The sequence below is a fragment of the Vicugna pacos genome, chromosome 17, assembly GCF_048564905.1.
Source record: "Vicugna pacos chromosome 17, VicPac4, whole genome shotgun sequence".
Classification (NCBI taxonomy): domain Eukaryota; kingdom Metazoa; phylum Chordata; class Mammalia; order Artiodactyla; family Camelidae; genus Vicugna; species Vicugna pacos.
Window position 1 is genome coordinate 3,332,891 of NC_133003.1, and position 20,577 is coordinate 3,353,467.

At 41.6% G+C, this 20,577-nt stretch overlaps 1 protein-coding gene across 1 annotated transcript in view; it reads right to left on the reverse strand.

Annotated features, from left to right (window-relative positions):
• LOC140686675 (serine/threonine-protein kinase Nek10-like) overlaps positions 1-20,577 on the reverse strand; it is a 95,002-nt gene that overhangs the window by 52,850 nt on the left and 21,575 nt on the right. The window contains 3 exon segments of the mRNA XM_072940887.1: positions 5,858-6,071; positions 18,826-18,896; positions 19,415-19,544. Of these exon segments, the coding sequence (XP_072796988.1) occupies positions 5,858-6,071; positions 18,826-18,896; positions 19,415-19,544 (415 nt within the window).

Sequence of the window (20,577 nt, forward strand, 5' to 3'; positions counted from 1 at the left end):
GCCTCAACAAATTTAAGAGGACAGAAATTACATCAAGTATCTTTTCTGACCACAAATACATGAGATTAGAAAACAACTAGAGTGAGAAAAAAAAAGTTGCCTGGTGACTAAACAACATGATACTAAAAAACAAATGGGTCAACAATAGAATCAAAGAGGAAATTTAAAAATCCCTTAAAACAAATGACAATGAAAACACAACCACATAAGATCTATGAGATGCAACAAAAGCAGTCCTAAGAGGGAAGTTAACAGTGATACAGGCCTTCCTTAAAAAACCAGAAAAAAATCAAATAACCAACCTAACCTACCACCTAAAACAATAACAAAAAGAAGAACAAATAAAATCTAAAGCTAGTAAAAGGAAAGAAATAATAAAGGTCAGAGAGTAAATAAATAAAATAGAAAATAAAAAAATCAATCAAATCAAGAGCTGGTTTTTTTAAAGACTAAACAAAATAAAAAACCTCTGGCCATGTTCACCAAGAAGAAAAGAGAAAGAGAAATCAAAAAACAAATTAAGAAATGAAAGGGGAAAATCCTCAACAAATATTAGCAAACAGAATCCAAAAACACACAAAATAATTATACATCATTATCAAGTTGGGTTCATCTCAGGGATACAAGGATGGTTCAACATATGCAAATCAATCAATGTGATACACCACATCAACAAAAGAAAGGACAAAAATCACACGATCATCTCAATAGACGCAGAAAAAGCATTTGATAAAATTCAACATCATTTATGATAAAAACTCTTATCAAAGTGGGTATAGAGGGAACGTATCTCAACATAATAAAACTTATTTATTTAAAACCTATAGCAAGCATAATACTCAACGGTGAAAAGCTAAAAGACTTCCCACTAAAATCTGGAAAGGGACAAGGATGCCCATTCTCATCACTTCTATTCAATATAGTACTAGAAGTCCTAGCCATAGCAATTAGACAAGAAAAAGAAATAAAAGTGATCCAAATTAGAAGAGAAGAGGTAAAACTGTCATTACATGCAGATGACATGATACTATATATATATAAAACCCTAAAGGCTCCACACAGAAACTACTAGAGCTGATAAAGGATTCAGCAAGGTAGCAGGAAGCAACATCAACATACAGAAATCAGCTATCTCTCTTTACACTAACAAAGAAATAGCAGGAACAGAAAGTAAAGAAACAATCCCTTTTAAAATTACATCCCCAAAAATAAATACTTAGGAATAAACCTGGCCAAGGAAGTGAAAGATTTATACGTGGAAAACTACAAAACACTGACTAAGAAAATTAAAGATGACTTAAAGAAATGGAAAGATATCCCATGCTCTTGGATTGGAAGAATCAATATTGTTAAAATGGTCACACTGCCCAAGGCAATCTAAACATTTAATGCAATCCCTATCAAATTACCCAGGGCATATTTCACAGAACTAGAACAAAGCATAATAAAATTTATATGGAACCATCAAAGACCTAGAATTGCCAAAGCATTACTGAAGAGAAAGAAAGAGGCTGGAGGAATAACTCTCCCAGACTTCAGACAATACTACAGAGCTACAGTCATCAAGACAGCATGGTATTGGTATAAAAACAGACATATAGACCAATGGAACAGAATAGAGAGCCCAGAAATGAGCCTACAAACTTTTGGTCAACTAATCTTCGACAAAGGAGGCAAGAATATACAATGGAATAAAGACAGTCTCTTCAGCAAATGGTGTTGGGAAAACTGGACAGCAGCATGCACATCAAGAAATTAGAATACTCCCTCACACCATACACAAAAATAAACTCAAAATGGCTTAAAGACCTAAATATAAGGCAAGATACTATAAACCTCTTAGAAGAAAATACAGGCAAAACATTATTGGACACAAATCTCAGCAATGTTCTCCTAGGGCCGTCAACTCAAGCAATAGAAATAAAGGCAAATATAAACAAATGGGACCTAATTAAATGTATAAGCTTTTGCACAGTGAAGGAAATCATAAGTGAAACAAAAAGACAACCTATGGAATGGGAGAAAATATTTGCAAAAGATGAGAATGACAAGGGCTTAATTTCCAGAATATATAAATAGCTCACGCATCTTAATAATAAAAAAGTAAACAACCCAGTCCAAAAATGGGCAGAAGACCTAAACAAACAATTTTCCAATGAAGACATACAAATGGCCAATAGGCAGATGAAAAATGCTCAATATTGCTAATTATCAGAGAAATGCAGAACAAAACTACAGTGAGGTATCACCTCACACCAGTCAGAATGCCCATCATTCAAAAGTCCACAAATGATAAATGCTGGAGAGGCTGTGGAGAAAGGGGAACCTTCCTACACTTCAGGTGGGAACGCAGTTTGCTGCAACCACTGTGGAAAGCAGTATGGAGATTCCTCAAAATACTAGGAATAGACTTACCAAATGACCCAGGAATCCCACTCCTGGACTTATATCCAGAGGGAACCTTAATTCAAAAATATTCATGGACTCCAATGTTCATAGAAGCACTATTTACAGTAGTCAAGACATGGAAACAACCTAAATGTCCATTGACTGAGGACTGGATAAAGAAGATGTGGTATATTTATACAATGGAATATTAATCGGCCATAAAAAATAATGAATATGCTATTTGCAGCAACATGGATGTTCCTGAAGAATGTCATTCTAAGTGAAGTAAGCCAGAAAGAGAACAGAAAATATCATATGATATCACTTATATGTGGAATCTAAAAAAAAAAAAGACAAACAAACCTATTTATAAAACAGAAACAGACTCACTGACAGAAAATAAACATAGTTACCAGGGAGTAAAGGGGGTAGAAAGGGGTAAATTGGGAGTTTGAGATTTGCAACTGCTATCTAGTATTATACAAAATCGATAAACAACAAGTTTATACCATATAGCATAGAGAACTATATTCAATATCTTGTAGTAACTTAAGATTAAAAAGAATATGAAAAGGAATATATGTATGTTCCTGTATGACTGAAGGATTGTGTTGTACACCAGAAATTGACACAACATTGCAAACTGACTATACTTCAATAAACGTATATTAAAAACATATATTTATAATAAAAAAACCTTCAGAAAGTGGGTATAAGAGGGAACATACTTCATCAAAATAAAGGCCATATATGATAAACCCACAGTTCACATCCTACTGAACAGTGAAAAGCTAAAAGCATCTCCTCTTGGATCAGGAACAAGAGAAGAATGCCCAATCTTATTCTTTTTATCCAACATAATGTTGGAAGTCCTACCCACACTGATCACAAAAAGAAATATAAGAAATCCAAATTAGAAAGAAAGAAGTAAAACTCACTATTTGCAGATGATATTAAAAATAGAAAATCATAAAGATGCCACCAAAAGACTACTATAACTCATCAATGAATTCAGTAAAGTTTCAGGATGCAAAATTAATATTCAAAAATCTGTTACATTTCTGTACATTTAGAACAAACTATCAGAAGGAGAAATTAAGAAATCAAATCCATTTACCATCCATCAAAAAGAATAGAATACCTAGGAATAAAACTAATTAAGAGGGCAAAAAACCTGTACTTGGAAAACTATAAGATACTGATGAAAAGAATTGAAGAGAGGGGAGGGTGTAACTCAGTGGTAGAGGACATGCTTAGCATGAATGCCGTCTTGGGTTCAGTTCTCAGCCCCTCTTATAAAAATAAATAAACCCAATTACCTCCTCTCTTCACTAAAATAAAATAACAAAATAATAAACAAAAATTGAAGAGGACACAAAACAATGGACAAATATATGGCATTCATGGATTGGAAGAATTAATATTGTGAAAATGACCATACCAACTAAGGCAGTCTACACATGCAATGCAATCCCTATCAAAATACCAACGGCATTTGTCACAGAGGCAGAAGAGATAATTCTGAAGTTTGTATGGAAACACAAAAGACCTCAAATAGCTAATGCAACCTTGAGAAAGAAGGTCAGAGCACTCATGTATCCTTCAGGCTATAATGAAAAACTACAGTCAACAAAACATTATGTTTTGCCACAAAAACAGACACATACATTAATGGAACAGAATCGAGCAAGGAAATAAACCCATGCACTTATTGTCAATTACTCTACAACAAAGGGAAAAAGATACTGTCTTCAATAACTGGTGCTGGAAATACAGGACAGCTCCATGTCAAAAAACAATGAGACTAGAACATTTTCCCACATCATATACAAAAATAAAATCAAAATGGATGAAAGATCTAAATCTAACACTGGAATCCATAAAACTCCTAGAGGATAACATAAGCAGAATTGTAAAGAAGAGGTGGTATATATACACAATGAAATACTACTCAGCCATGAGCAAAGAATGAAATCCTGCCATTTGCAACCACATGGTTGGACCTGGGGGTATTATGCTTAGTGAAATGACTCAGACAGAGAAAGACAAGTATTGTATGTTATCACTTACATGTGGAATCTCAAAAAATTAAACAAAAAAATGAATATAATAAATGGAAACAGACTCACAAATATAGAGAACAAACCAGTGGTTTCCAATGGGGAGACAGAAGAAGGAGGGGCAAGATAGGGTGGGGAATTAGAAGGCACAAACTACTAGGTATAATTTGAGCAAGACACAAGAATGTAATGTACAGCACAGAGACTACAGCCAGGATTTTATAACAACTTTAAATGGACCACAATCTATAAAAATACCAAATCACTAAGTTGTACACCTGAAACCAATATAATATTGTAAATCAACTATACCTCAATTATATAAAACATGAAAAGTGAAAATGAAAGGCATGGCTGTACTAAGAAAAATTTAAAAATAAAATAAAATCCATAAAAAAGAAACCAGGAATGGAAGTTTAACTTCTGGATACCAAGTATGGAAAGAGAAACCCATCAAACAGTAGTGCTTTCCTTCTTGTGGGAAAAAAAAACAAAAGAGTTTGCTGGAAATGCTGTTATTTGAGAAACCAAAACTGACTCTTCCTTGAGACCGATTTGTCACTTCATTTTCCCAGCTGAGGCACAGCAGGTCCTTTGGACCCTGGAAAGGAACTGAATGACCAGGTATCCTGATCAAGGATGCCATATGACCCTACTGCGCTGGGCCCACCTCCAGGAGGGTATTAAAGAACACTTACAGGTTGAAGGGTCCCTTACTAAACCCCTGCTTTCGGGGACCCCAGAGCATGAGCGAAGGATGGGTTACGGGTCATGACACAACAAAGGCACAGAGGAAGGAAGAAAAGGGACACCAACAAGGGGGTCACCGGCACCACCACTTGCCCTTCTGGGTATTTGTAGCTCTGGCATCCCTTTTCAAACAACACTCAGAAATAAACTTTCTTATCTAAATAATTTAAAGGTTACTGGCAAGACAAATAACAGCGCACATTCTGATTTGTACAATGGTGACATTATTACCATCACCAAGACTAATGAAAGCAATTACACAGACTAATAAAAAGCATTTTAAGACAAATACGATTTCCTTCTCTAAATCAACATAAAGCATTTTCATCCGTATTTCCAGATTGTTGAAGAAGTTAATTATAAGCAGTCTCTGCTATTTATACAAAGATTATAAACGAAGAATTTCTAAGAGATCTTTTTGATACCTCTGGTTTTATAATACACAATAAATTATGCATTACACCTTTGGAACATCAATTATAGTGACTTATTTTAAGATATCAAAATATATGCAAATATATAACCATATAATAGTGAAATATTATATGTAGCAATTAATATTTTTCTAACTTAAGACGAATCTTCCTTAGCACAAGCATGATAGGCCTCAGAGAGTGTAGCAGAATGCATCCTGAAGATACTGAAAAGTTGTCACTTACGTGAGACAGCAGGGCAGGCTCACGCAGACAGGTGACGGCGTTCCGGTTGGCTTCCATAAAATACCGCTGTGTGAGCCTCCGTTCCCGTTCCAGCTTCTTCTCCAGGGCCAGCTGGGATGTGGATAAACTGTCTAACTATTTCATCATGACATCTGCTATCATGGAGCTGACTTCTACAATATCTGGGTGGGCTTCTGCATCCGGCGTGAGGCATCTAAGAGAACATAAGCTAATCACAGTCAGCACCAGGCCGCGGGGTGTGGAGGGTCAAGGGTAAATGCCGCTGTGTGTCCACCACGGCGTCTGCACCCAAGAGAACCTGGGGTGAGACAGACCTCGAGCACAGTGTTCAGTCTGAGACTTCTCAGAAGACATCTGGAAAGTCTGGGAAGGAGAAGGGGACAGCACTGTTCTCCTTGCAGGGGAGCTGGTGGGCAAGGGTCAGAGGACACACAGGAAGCTGCTCCTCGGTCTCAGGAGGGGTGGGCGGGGTCTGCTTTTCCTGGGTAAGTGGCTCTTTTCCAAAACCACACAGCCTCGCTGGCCAGTGAAACAAACAGGGGTCCCAATAACATCACACGTGATGCACCACAAGGAAGGAAGGATTCTGGTGGTGGGGTGGGGTGGGGCGTCACAGTTTAGTGACTTTCCCAGCTGTGCGGGGGGTAATGTCAACACATCTTGATGAGTGAGTCTTACAAAACACGACTTCATAAAAACAAAATTCAACCCAGTTACTTGGTGGTTTAAGGTGTGTGGAGTGCTCTTTTTTAAAGCAGCTACTCTGACACACTGCATGCCGAAACTTTCTCAGATTTTGGAGGTAGGAAACACCAATCAGCCCATTAAAGTGAGGACTGCTCCCGTCACAGCCAACCCCCAGCAGAAGGCTACTCCAGATGCCCGGGGAGCCGGTTATCAAGATCACTGCTTAGCATAATTTAAATCCTTCTGGCACTCACTGTACTATTTAGTCTATTTTTTAAAAAATCAAAAGCTCTAATTTCACTGAATCATGTGTACTTCTCAATAAATTTTAACTTATTTGGACTTGGAGAAAAAGATCTAATTTTCACATCTTGTATTTGATTTAGCAACCCATAGATGAACACAACTTTCACCTATAACGATGTCTCCAGGCAATGCACAGGAATTACTACACAAAATTACTATCAGTAACAGAAGTAAAAATAACACTCTAATTTATAATTTTCCTTATTATTCTTTCTTTTATTTATTTATTTGAGGGTTTTTTTATTTTCTTTTTTCTTTTATTTTAAGTGATAGATGATTTACGATGTTAAAATAGCTTCAGGTATACAACATAGTGATGTTTTTATAGATTATATTCCATGTAAAGTTATTACAAAGTATCAGCTATAGTCCACGTGCTGTACAATACATTCTTGTATATTTGTATACACATATTTACAGTCGGTACCTCTTCACCCCTCTACCCACTGGTAACCACTAGTTTGTTCACTGTATCTGTGAGTCTGTCCTATTTTATTATATTCCTTCATTTTACTTTTTAAATTCTACCTATAAGTGATAACATACAGTATTTGCCTTTCTCTGACTTATTTTACTAAGCATTACAGGTCCAGGTCCATCCACGTGCGTGCTAATGGCAAAATTTCATTCTTTTCGATGGCTGAGATTATTCCTAGCTATTTGACTCTTTCTGATGCAATTGTAAAGAGCATTGTTTTCTTACATTCTCTTTCTGATAGTTCATTAGTATTTGCTGTGTATAGAAAAGCAACAGATTCCTGTGTATTCAACTTTTTGGAGATTTCAGAGTTTTAATGTTCATTTCTTCACTGGATGCACTATGAAATTATTCGGGTTAACAATTTAAAGAGGGTGGAGCAAAGGAAAGATGGAGAATGCAAACAGTTGGTTCTCGCTGATTTAATTTCAAATTCTAGGCTTGGCGTGTTTTTCTGAAACAACCACCACAAAGTGCTTACTTCAGGAATCCAGAAATGCAAACGCGGACGGATCTCTGGAGCTACACATCACTACAGCCCACGTAACGAGAAGCGCGCGGTTCTCTTGCTCTGCAAATCAGGTGCGAGTGTGCACGTGTCTCCATGGTAACAGAGCCGTGGGCAGGCGCTGCATAATCTATGTGGCTCCATTATGGTTTTCTAACAGATGCTCTGCATTGGTTCTCATTGGATACAATTATGTGTGCTTGTTTATATATAGTTATGTATATATGTATATGTAATTTGATCTGACCTGAAGCCAAGATGCAAATAGCAACTATAACTCAAAGCAACTGTTAGCAACTCAATAGCAAGCTATTGGTTCTAACATTCTTTTGGTGGAGATTTCAGGGTTTTCTAAGTACAGTGTCATGTCATCTACAAATAGTGACAATTTTACTTTTTCCCTTCTGATATAGATTCCTTTTATTTCTTTTTCTTGTCTGATTGCTGTGGCTAGGACTTCCAATGCTATGTTAAGTAGAAATGTAGAAGGTGCAGATCCTTGTACCTGATTTTAGAGGAAAAGTTTTCAGTTTTCCACCATTGTATATGATGTTAGCTGTGGGTTTATTAAAAATCACCTGTATTATGTTGAGTTATGCACCCTGTATAAATCATTCTTCTTTGGATTATTTAATATGAATGGGTGCTGAATTTTTCAAAAGCTTTTCTGCATTAGATATACAGCCTTTACCAGTGGGATTTTCCCCTTCTTATAATTTCTTCCTTACTGTACCTTTTCTTTTCCACTTAAAGAAGATCCTTTAATACTTTTTGTAAGGTCTGTTTAGTAGTCACGAACTGTTTTAGCTTTTGTCTGAGAACCTCTATCTCTCCTTCAGTTGTGCATAACAGCTTTGCTGGGTAGAGTATTCAACTTTGCAGGGCTTTCCACCCTTTCAGCATTTTAAACATATCATGCCGCCCTCTTCTGGCCTGCGATGTTTCTGCAGAAAAATCAGCTGACACTCTTCTGGGGATTCCCTGTAACTGACTCTTTGTTTTCCTCTTGCTGCCTTTAGAAGTCTCTCTTTATCTTTAACTTCTGCTATTTCAATTATGGGATGTCCGGGGGTGGGTCCCTTTGTGTTTGCTTGTTTGGGACCCTCTGTGCTTCCTGGATGTCTGTTTCCTTCTTCAGCATCAGGAAGTTTTCAGCCATCATTTCATCAAATACATTTTCGACCATTTTCTCTCCTCTTCTTCTGGGGTCCCTATAATTTGAATGTTGGTATGCACGATGTCCTAGAGGTCCCTTAAACTACTCTCCTTTTTAAAAATTTGTTGGTTGTTTTGTTTTGTTTTTGCTGTTCTGATAGGGTGGTTTCCATTACTGTACCTCCCACATCACTGACACGTTCTCCTGTGTCACCTAATCTGCGGTTAATTCCCTCCACGGTATTTTTCATTTCAGTTATTTTATTCTTTAGCTCTGTTGGGTCCTTTTTTCTATTTCCCAGTTCCTTCTTAAAGTTCTTACTGTGTTCATTTATTCTTTTCCCAAGTTCAGTTAGCATTCTCTTACCATTGCTTTGAACTCTTCATCAGGTAAATGATTTATCAGGGTCATTAGGGTTTTTTTTCAGGGTGTATCCTTGCTATTTCTTTTGAAACATATTCTCCTCTTCTCATTTTGTTTAACTTTCTCTGTCTCTCTGAATTTAGGAGAAACAGTTACCTGCTCTCTTCTTGCAGGCGTGCCTTGTGTGGGAACATCCCTGTGCAACTGCATGTGCTCAGGGGCCTTGGCGGGAGCTGGATCTGACAGCAGCACCGGCCGCAACTTCTTCCACGTGTGCTGGTGGCCGCCACCCTGGTGGGAGGTAGGGGTGGAGCCGGAGGGGCCAGAGCCAGGGCAGGGCCAAACTGGGGCTTCTCTGCTCAGTGGCTGTCACTGCCCTGTCAAAGGAGGGATCAGGGCTGCAGGAGCTGGAGCAGGACCCTGAGGGAGCTGGGTTTCTCCCAGGGGTGCTGGCATGCTCCACCTTGGTAGGGGTGTGGGCTCAGGGCCTGAGGCCCGGGGGCTGCACTTCTGTGCTGGTGTCACTGTGTCCCCGGTGTGCTCGCGTGGCTAGAGGCTGGGCGTGACGGGAGGGGCTGCGCAGCGCCGCCGAGCTGACTTTGCTCCCTTCCACGTTTGAGCAGTGACACGCGCTGTCGGTGGTGCCTGCGCCCTGGTCAGAGGCAGGGCTGGGGTCCAAGCCGGCTCCGTCCCCTCCAGGCGTGCACGCTGTCGTGGGCAGTGGCCGCCTCTGCCTCAGTGGGGAGCAGCCCGGAGCTGGAGAGGCTGGGGCAGGAGCCCAGTGAGGGCCGGGGGTGGATGCAGCAGTCCCGGCGGGCCGGCCGGAGCCCCCGGCAGTTCTCAGCCTGCTGCCTCCACACTGCGGCTGGGAGAGAGCCGGTCCGGGCCCTTCAGGAGCAGAGTCTCAGTTTCTTACAGCCCCCTGGTGAGCCTCACTGGTTTTCACACTGGCTGAGGGGTCTCTCTTCCCGGGGTCGGCCCCCAGGTCTGGGGTGCCCAGTGCGGAGCCTAGACCCCTCGCTCCCCAAGGAGACGCTGAGCCTGTGATGTCCCCTCCTCTTCTGCATGTGGGTCCCGACCAGGTCCCTTCCCCCTTCCTGCCAGACTCCGTGTGGACCTTTCTTCACAGCCCCGGCTGCAGGGGAGCTGTTCTGTGGGTCCCCAGGCTGATGTCAGTGAGAGTCCCTCTGTGTAGTTGCAGTTTGGATGTGTTCGTGAGCAGAGGGGAGCCAGTGTCCTCCGAATCTGTCACCTTGATCTCTCTCTACTATCTTGAGTTTATTAACCGTGAGTAAAATGCACCCGTTCTAATCAAATTTTTTAACATTTTTTTATTGATTTATAGTCATTTTACAATGTTGTGTCAAATTCCAGTGTAGAGCACAATTTTTCAGTTATACATGAACATACATATATTCACTGTCACTTTTTTTTTTGCTGTGAGCTACCACAAGATCTTGTATATGTTTCCCTGTGTAATGCAGCATAATCTTGTTTATCTGTTCTACAGATGCCTGTCAATATCTACAAATTTTGAAATCCCAGTCTGTCCCTTCCCACCCCCTGCCCCCTTGGCAACCACAAGTTTGTATTCTATGTCTGAGTCTCTCTGTTTTGCATTTTTGTTTTGTTTTTTTTTTTAAGATTCCACATATGAGAGATCTCATGTGGTATTTTTCTTTCTCTTTCTGGCTTACTTCACTTAAATGACAGTCTCCCGGAGCATTCATGTTCCTGCAAGTGGCATTACATTGTCATTTTTTGTCTGTATAGTATTCCACTGTATACATATACCACCTCTTCTTTATCCAGTGCTCTGTCAATGGACATTTAGGCTGTTTCCATGTCTTGGGTATTGTAAATAGTGCTACTATGAACACGGGGTGCAGGTGTCATTTTGAAGTAGGGTTCCTTCTGTATATAAGCCCAGGAGCGAGATTCCTGGGTCATATGGTAAGTCTATTCCTAGTCTTTTGAGGAATCTCCATACTGTTTTCCATAGTGGCTGCAGGAAACTGCATTCCCACCAGCAGTCTAGGAGGGTTCCTTTTTCACCACAGCCTCTCCAGCATTTGTCATTTGTGGACTTTTGAATGATGGCCCTTCTGACTCGTGTGAGGTGATAACCTCATTGAAGTTTTGATTTGCATTTCTCTGATAATTAGTGATATTGAGCATTTTTTCATGTGCCTATGAGCATTTGTACTTCTTCCTTGGAGAATTGCTTGTTTAGGTCTTCCGCCCATTTTGGGATTGGGTTGTTTACTTTCTTCTTATTATGTCATATGAGCTGTTTATATATTCTGGAGATCAAGCCTTTGTTGGTTTCATCATTTGTGAAAATTTTCTCCCATTCTGTAGGTTGTTGTTTTGTTTTGTTTTGTTTATGATTTCCTTTGCTGTCCATGAACTTGTAAATTTCCTTAGGTCCCATTTATTTATTCTTGATTTTGTTTCTATTGCTTGAGTAGACTGTTCTAGGAGAACAGTTTTGAGACGTATGTCAGATAATGTTTTTCCTATATTTTCTTCAAGGAGGTTTATTGTATCTTGTCTTATGTTTAAGTTTTTGATCCATTTTGAGTTGATTTTTGTATATGGTGTAAGGGGGTGTTCTAGCCTCATTGATTTACAAGCTGCTGTCCAGTTTTTCCAACACCATTTGCTGAAGAGACTGTCTTTATTCCATTGTATATTCTTGTCTCCTTTGTTGAAGATTAGTTGACCAAAAGTTTGTGGGTTCATTTCTGGGCTCTCTATTCACTTCCATTGGTCCGTATGTCTGGTTTTGTACCAATACCATGCTGTCTTGATGACTGTAGCTCTACAGTATTGTCTGAAGTCTGGGAGAGTTACTCCTCCAGCCTCTTTCTTCCTCTTCAGTAATGTTTTGGCAATTCTAGGTCTTTGGTGGTTCCATATAAATTTTATTATGATTTGTTCTAGTTCTGTGAAATATGCCCTGGGTAATTTGATAGGGAATGCATTAAATCTGTAGATTGCCTTGGGCAGGGTGACCATTTTAACAATATTGAATCTTCCAATCCAGCAGCATGAGATATCCTTCCAATTTTTAAGTCTTCTTTAATTTCTTTCATCAATGGTTTATAGTTTTCTGTGTATAATTTTTTCACCTCCTTGGTTAGATTTATTCTTAGATATTTTATTACTTTGGGTGCTATGTTAAAGGGGATTGTTTCTTCACTTTCTTTTTCTGTTGATTCATCATTAATATAAAGAAATGCAACTGATTTTTGTATGTTAAGCTTGTAACCTGCTACCTTGCTGAATTCAAGTCATTACTTCATCATTCCGTGGTTTATCTTCATACTACTTGTACTGAGGTTCCAAGAAGGTGGGCTTGCACGACAGTTATCACAGGTACTTATGCCTCTGCTGAATTTTTACCTAACAAAGTTCAGTCTCTGCATATATTATGTACATAACAAGGCAAGAGACTGAGAAGACAGAGGCAGCTACATAATTTGGGGGTGCATAAGATAAACTGTTGGGCCCCAGGATGGAGTGGAGAGGTCAATCACCCTTCCCACAGTCCAGCATCCGAACAGCTGGTTGACAAGAGACCCCGACGAGATTGCAACCTCCATGCCAACAGGAAGCAAATGGCACAGTCCTCCTTTGCTGACACATCCAATGCCCACACTGGGCAGAGGGCAGCATCGATGGGACAGGGAGAGGGAGATGGAGCTGGAGGCCAGGCGGAGGCCCAGAGGGCTGTGAGCAGATGGCTGAGAGTCTAAGCCGAGTGCAGGGAGCTGGCCAGACCACACATGAGCTAGGGTCCAAGCTCCCAGCTTGTAAGTTCCTCCCCCATCAGACTTCACTTCCCACATATTCACACATTCAAAGACAATCCTACTAAGAATTTCGAGTATTCAAGCTTCTTACTTTTTTGCTCATAATCTCAAGATAAGCTAAGTGTTGAACTTCACTTTCGAATTAAATCAGGTTCCTCATCTACCTTCACTTATGGGCAAAAGAGATTAAAGCTGATAAAAATAATAAGAAGAAAACTGATAAAAAATGCCTGGCTGCCCAAGTGTTGCTCATGAATACCATGTGAGCAAAAAGCCCAGCATGTAAGCCTTCATCAGTGCAGATATTCTCAAGACTTAGTCCGTGAGTATTTAAGCTGATTCGTGGTCATATCAGTTGAATTATCATCTGAGCTTTATTTTGTTAATAAAAAAGGAAATGTAAGCTAGTGCTACACATTATGCAGTTACATATTATGGTAAATGGGAACCGAAACGACCTCTGTTCTGGCATTCAGTCATCTCCTCTCCCAAAGTCACTCCCTTCCTGTGTTTGCAGTCACTGGCGTTGGAAAAGGCGCCACCCAGGAGATACAGGTTAGCTCACAGTTAGGCCTGCAGGCTCTGAGTCAGAGAGCTGGGGGTTAAATCTCTTCTCCCCTTTATTCACTCTGATCTTGGGGAAGCTTTAACTTCTATGTCTCAGACAGCCTATGAGCAAAATAGGATAATCGTTGTATCTACCACATCAAGCTGGTATGGTGATGAAATGAAGCCATCTCTGTAAAGTGCTGGCACGCTGTAAACGCTCAATAAGTTAAAAAGAAAATACACAACTTCCTTTCTCTTCGATCCCCTCCCTCGCTGAACCCACACCAGCTTCGGTTGCTTCTGCCTCCTCAGTGTTTCGGGGATCCGGTTCCTTCCCTCTGATCCCACAGCTATGGCCCATTTCATCATCACCTGTTTGGACCACTGACACCATCTGCTAGATGACACACATGTCTCTTGTCCACCTCTGACTCATACTGTAAACTGAATACTCCAAAACTGACCACCGTACTCCTCTACTCAGAACTCCTCAGCAGCCCCTCAGGGCCCAAGAGGACAAAAAGAAAATTCCTGGCATGCCATCCCAGCCCCTCTTCAGCTGGCCTGACCTCCCTCCACAGCCTGAGCCCCACTTCCCCCTACCAGCAACACACCGAAATCTCCTCCGCGTTCTTTGCAGACCAGCCTAGCACAGCCCTGTGCACCCGCCTCTGCTTGAATTTGCGTTTTGCTGACTGTATCTATTCTTTCGCAAATGACATGCCATATCTGCTCATCCCTCTCTTCCAAACCTCATCAGGAAGGCTTCTTGGACCATCTTCAGACAGACTTACTGTCCCCCTTTCACGTTCTCATTGTTTGTGTATATTTAAGTCCTTAATACTACTACAATCATTGTATACTTCGGTCTGTTTCACCACCAGAAACTGGAAACTTCTGGAGAGGAGGGGCCTGTCTCCTTCACTGTGGACCCCCCAGCATGTAAAATGGAGTCTGGGTCCTGATGGGTATTCAGCAAGTGAATGAATGAATGAACAAATGAACGAACCGATGAGTGAGCATTTAAGAATTTACCTGTCCCTAATCTAAAATATTTGGGCACAGCATTTTGGAATCTCAGGGCATCTCCTACCAGAAGGTCCAGTTCAGCCTCATTGTTCTGAAATGCCTCCCTGCTTGGATATTTCAGAGGAATTCTGAGGAGCAACCGAATGCTTTAATGACGCTCTAATCAAATAAAATGTCATGTTCTAAAAAAAAATCTGGGATGTTGCACTCATCCTACCCACTTTGTCTCCACTCTGTGGTGAGACACCAGGTGGAAATAACATTCAACTGTAAACATTTCATGTTCTAAGAAACAAAGAGTTGAGGGGAGGGTGAAAATGTAAAGATCCACGTGTCCTTAGAACGAGCTGAAGGCATTCACTGCCTTGTCATTATGATTGCCTTTGACACAAAGCACCAGACAGCTTGTGCAACCAGGCGTAGAAAGAGAAAACTTAGGCAACTGGGATATTTTGTGCATAAAAGGAAATGTTCTTCCTTTTTAAAAAGTAAACGCTCTCTTAACAGTGGACTGGAAGGCAAAAACAGCAATGCTGGTGTTGGGTAGAGCAACAAAAAACGTATTTTCTGCCCCAGACTCTTCTGGGCTACCAAGTAATTCTCCCAATTTAAAAGCCTGCTAAGAAACTAAGAAAACGGGAAATTGAATTTGTTCCCTAGTTCTTTTTAAACTTAATTTTTAAAGACTACAAATCCAAAGCAATTGGAATATGTAACTGCATGCAACTCACAATGGATTTTGGTTGTATGTCAAATTTTCTAAAGATAAAATTTGGGATATGGACCCAGGCACTGAGTCTTGAACAACTTTCAGTGAACACTGTATCTGTTACAGGCTGCATGCTGCAATCTGAATTTGTAGTCAGTCATAAAATTTCAGGCTCAGTTCCTACTAATTATGGGCTTCCTAATATTTTGAATTAGAAGTGTACTCAAAACATTTACTGCATTGTCCCCTACTGGTGATTGTCCATCCTCTTAAACAGCCTGGTTGACAGGGGACTCACCACCCACCCGGCAGCCTGCTCCACTGTGGAACCTCTAATTCTGACACACACTTCCTAACGGTGAGCTAACCCTGGCCTCCCCAGAACTTCCACTCCATGGGCTTGGTACCATTTGCTGAAGTTCCACATCACAAATCCAGTTGTTTTCATATTCTCAGTGTCATTCCATTTTCCCAGTTAACTTAAGTAGTTTTTCATCCTTGTATAACTGTACTTCAACACTTATGGACTCAACTTTCAATGCACAGCAAAACAACCCCACTTCTCTCCATCAACACCACCATGAGTCCAGTCAAAGCTGCCGTCACCACTCAGCACAAGTGGACCTGCTTTTCCCTCCATTCTCATACCCCCTGCTCTATTCCCTAGAGATCAGCCAGGATGGTCCTTGCTGAAGAAGAAATCTTCACTATGTCTCAACCTGTTAATAGCCCTTCAGTCCACTCCTCACTGCTGGAGATAAATATTCAAGCCCTCGACGTGGCCTACAGCAGCTAGTCCACCCTGGCCCCTGGCAGCCTCCCAGACCCACTCGCTGTCTGTTTTCTCCTTTGCTTGATGTGCTGCATCTCCAGTTTCTTCCAGTTCTTCAGACCAACAAGCTGTCCCGCTGAGGAAAGCCTTCAGAGACGCTGGTCTGTGAAGTGCTTTCTCTGCTCTGCTCACTGAGAGTTAGTGAATGTCTGGGTCTCAGATTATATGCCCTTTCTTCAGAGAAACTTTCCCCCATCCCCAGACTAGACCAAGTCCTTCTGTAATCTCATTTCCCCCTTTACCATCCTTCATCAAATACATCTTAAATTTATATGCTTCATTCCATAAATAATATTATTAATAATGCCAATACCTAATTTTATGGAGGACTTACTACGTGCTGGGTACCGTTCTAAGAGCATCAGAAGCCCGATCCTATTCTGGCTTCAAAGCAAGCCCGTGAGTGGTTACTACTGCTACCCACACATGACAGATGGGAAGAGTGGTGCTCGGGAAGGTTAAGGTGAGTGGACGAGGTTATTAGAATCCACTTGATTCTAGAACCTACTAAGGTTCTTAAGCTTTTCACGATAATGCTGGGATCTAACGCTGACTCTGCTACTAAGAGGCGTGGATACCAACAGCCAAGGGGACGATCAGGAGCAAGCGATGGCCCTGTCTGCCCAGTGCCACAAGGTCAGAACAAGCTCTCTGTACTTTTTCTCCACACTACTGTTCCCTAGTCTTTGTGGCACTCAAATACCTAAGAAAAGGATAGCTTCAATGAGTCAGTTTTGTTCTCCTGTCTTGACATCTCTGGAGACTTCCTGAATTTTTAAGGCATTTCCCAGAAAGCAAATAGCAGAGAACAGGAGACGAGCAGTTTAAATACGTTTGTCTGGATTCATTAGCAACAGGGCAGATCTGGTAAACATGGAATTCAGGCGATTTAGAAAGGGATGTGAGCTCACTGGCCGGGACATTAACAATGAGAACTGCCAGCACTGCTCCAGATTCTCCGTGGCCACGCTCTGTGCTAAGTGATTTGCACGTGTTACTTTGTATAATCACCACACCAGCCTGATGAGGCTGGTACTGCTGTGATCCCCGCTTTAGCAGATGAGGAAACAGGTGCAGAGAAAATAGTCAGACTGTTTCCTTAGAGTCCACAGTTAGTGAAACTCGGCCACCGCTGGGCCTGAGGTGCTTAGGACGTAGGGCAGCATCGTGCTGAGCAAGGAAGGATTCAAGATACAATCCTATGAACATATGAGGAGTATCCATTATGCCTGAACAATGGGCTGGGAGGGGAAGCCAGAGGGAAGGGGCGCAGCCATGGCAGCATGTCTATTCCATTCCGTCAGAGACGGCGCTGAGCGAGGACAGACACAGAACTGAGTCTGAAGGGAACTGGCCAGGGGGACGGATGAAGATTCTATCTGAGGCGACCCTCGGATTTCTATTACAATAATGAGGGTCTGACTCATCTTGATGGGGCAGAGTAATACTCTGGGGCCAACTTAAGAACAGAAGATGGTCCAGAAGTAACAGTCAGGCAGATAAAGGTCACTCATGCATACAACCAGCCAATTGTTAAGCGTCTGCTTTGCACTGGGCATCGCTCTGGGCACTGAACAACTGTAAAGTAAGCTTAAAAAGTCCCTACTTTTGTGGAGTTTTCCTTTAGGTGGGGAAGAGAGACAACACAGAAACAAGGCCGCAGGCACACGTATTGTTAGGGGTGGTGGGGGCCATGAACTCTGCAAAGCGGGCAACTGCTGGGAGGCTGGGGGGGGCATCAGGGCTCCCCGGTAACACAGAACTGCAATCTCAGCAGCGACGCAGAGGAAGGGAGGGCCTCTGCCATGCGTGTACCAGAGGGAAGAGAATGGGGTGGGGGGGAAGGGGAGGAGAGACGGGCCAGAGGGAGAGCGCTTGCTGGAATACGCAGGGGCTCCCTGTGGCTGGGGTGGAGGGGGCAGAGAGCACGGGCGATGTCAGCTGGGACAAGCACTGTGGGGACCGAACTTTGAGACTCCAAAGGGATAAGGACTTTTATTACACTCCTCCTACCTGGCTAGCTGGAGCACTTCTTTCTGACTTTCTTTGAGAAATTATTATATAACATTATCAACTTAAAAATAGAATATTACCAACTTAAAAATATGAATGAAAAAAATGCTTGTAATTTTATCATCTGACGTGGCCTTTTTTAGATTCCTGTGTTGTTGTCCAGCCTTTTTTCATATCTACACCTATTTTAATGTCTTTTCTGATAGTTATAAACAGTTGCAAATTTTGTTTTCCTAAGCTTCAGTTTGCACTTGTTTCACAGGCTGATACAAAGTCTTCTGAATCATCAATCTAATGATCGCAGTATGTCAAGTCAATGTCCTACGTCTTCTTGGACACTTGGGTGACTTCAAATTGGTCCCCGTGACTGGTGATGCACAAACGTTTTTCTAGGCTTGGGTTCTTTGGGATCACTTCCTCTTTGTAAATATTTACATAGTGATTTTGTGAGGTATTTCTTGGTAATCCCGACAGGTTCGCGGTTGTGAGACAAAATTACCTGGTGATGGTGGTGGTCACCTTTTCAGAGTAGACGCCTTCTGGCACTGGTTCATACACTGCCTCCACGATCTGCCATACAGAGGAGAGTGACGGACGTAAAGGACCTACGGTGCCTCTAGGGGGTGGTCCTTGGCCACAAAACTAGAGTTACTCAACAAGCATCATAACCTCGTGCACACACTTTCATCAGAAACAAAACAGAAAAATTCACATAAATTGAAAGTTTCTGAGCAAAAAATTGTACTTTTCAAGCTGACTTAAAGTTAACCTCACGTTCATAATGATGTGCAGGATAATATAATATGCTGGGTTGAGGGTAGTCCAAAACACAATTAAGAATAAAAGCAAATTGGTATATTTATTTTGATAATTTTCTAGGATAAAGTGAAGACAATTATAGGGGAATGTGGGCCACAGCACAAGATGCAGATTTGGAAGAAACAAAAAATAAACTGGGTCAAGCGGCTAATAAAACAATGCCTCTTTTCATCGACAGTTGCATTCAAATCACAAAGGTTCTATCTGAGAAGAAAAGGAATGGTAGATTTGGCAACATGAGATCCTGCCTGCCTCCCAAGGTTGCTTACCTTTGTAGCCAAGGAGAGCATGTTGGTGCTGTAGAAGGGAGGGCTCAGAGTCGCCATCTGATAAAGGATGCAGCCTGCTGCCCAGACATCCACCTTCTCCCAGTACGGCTCACTCTTCAGCACCTCGGGGCTGCGGGAAAATGATGATGGTCATGAACAGTGAAAAAGGGAGAAGTCAGCACGGGAAAAAAGTTCCACTTTCAAGCTATAGTTGGAGACGCAAAAAAAAAAAAAAACTCTGGCTCACTAATTCAAATAACATTAAAAAGTGTCTGTGAATACTCTCAGGCTTGGTGAGCTGAGCAGCACAACTAAGGAATTTTACTTTAAGCCACAAATAACAATGAACTTCATAAACACCTCTCAGGGAGTGATGGAAATGCTAGCTATCCTGATTGTGGCGATGGTTTCATAGGTGTAGACATCTGTCAAAATTCATCAAGCTGTACATCTGAAATATGTGTAGTTTACTGTACAGGAATCATAAATTTGTTTAAAAAAAAAGATGAGAGATTGGAATCCTCATACACTGCTGATGGGAATGTAAAATGGTGCAGCCTATTGGAAAACAGTTAGGCAGTTCTTAAAAAGTTGAACACAAAGTTGCCATATTAAGGGATACAGCTCCAGGCCAAACCCTGTGTGTGATCTTTTGGGTCCAACCACGGGCTTTGCCTGGCAGACCTCCCGGGAGGAAACTGACTTCCCCACGCCAGATGTGGCACTCTGCCAGTGTCCCACAGGTCCAGGAGGGAGCTGCGGTGACAATCTCGGCTTCCCTGTCAACACCAGTCAGCCACGTGTACAGTCACGGCTGCGCTCCCAGACCAGGCGCCTCCGATCGGTGCCCAGAGGCCTTGGATGGGCCCCCCCGCCAGAGCCTGGGCTGAGACCAACTTGTGAGGGTCTGGCTGAGGCAGACCGTTCAACTGCTGGTGACACTTCTGCGTGCTGTTAATGAATGGTTACACACATTACAGAAGCATGAAAACCCAGACAGAAAGGGTATACTTCAACTTCAGGGTAGTGATCACCTCTGGGGAGGAAGAGGAAATAGAATGGGGAGGGGTCTTCAATTGAATGAATACATAGCATAACTTCTTCAAAACATTTTTCCTAAGTAGATATAATATAGCTAGAATATATTGAAACCAGTGTGTATA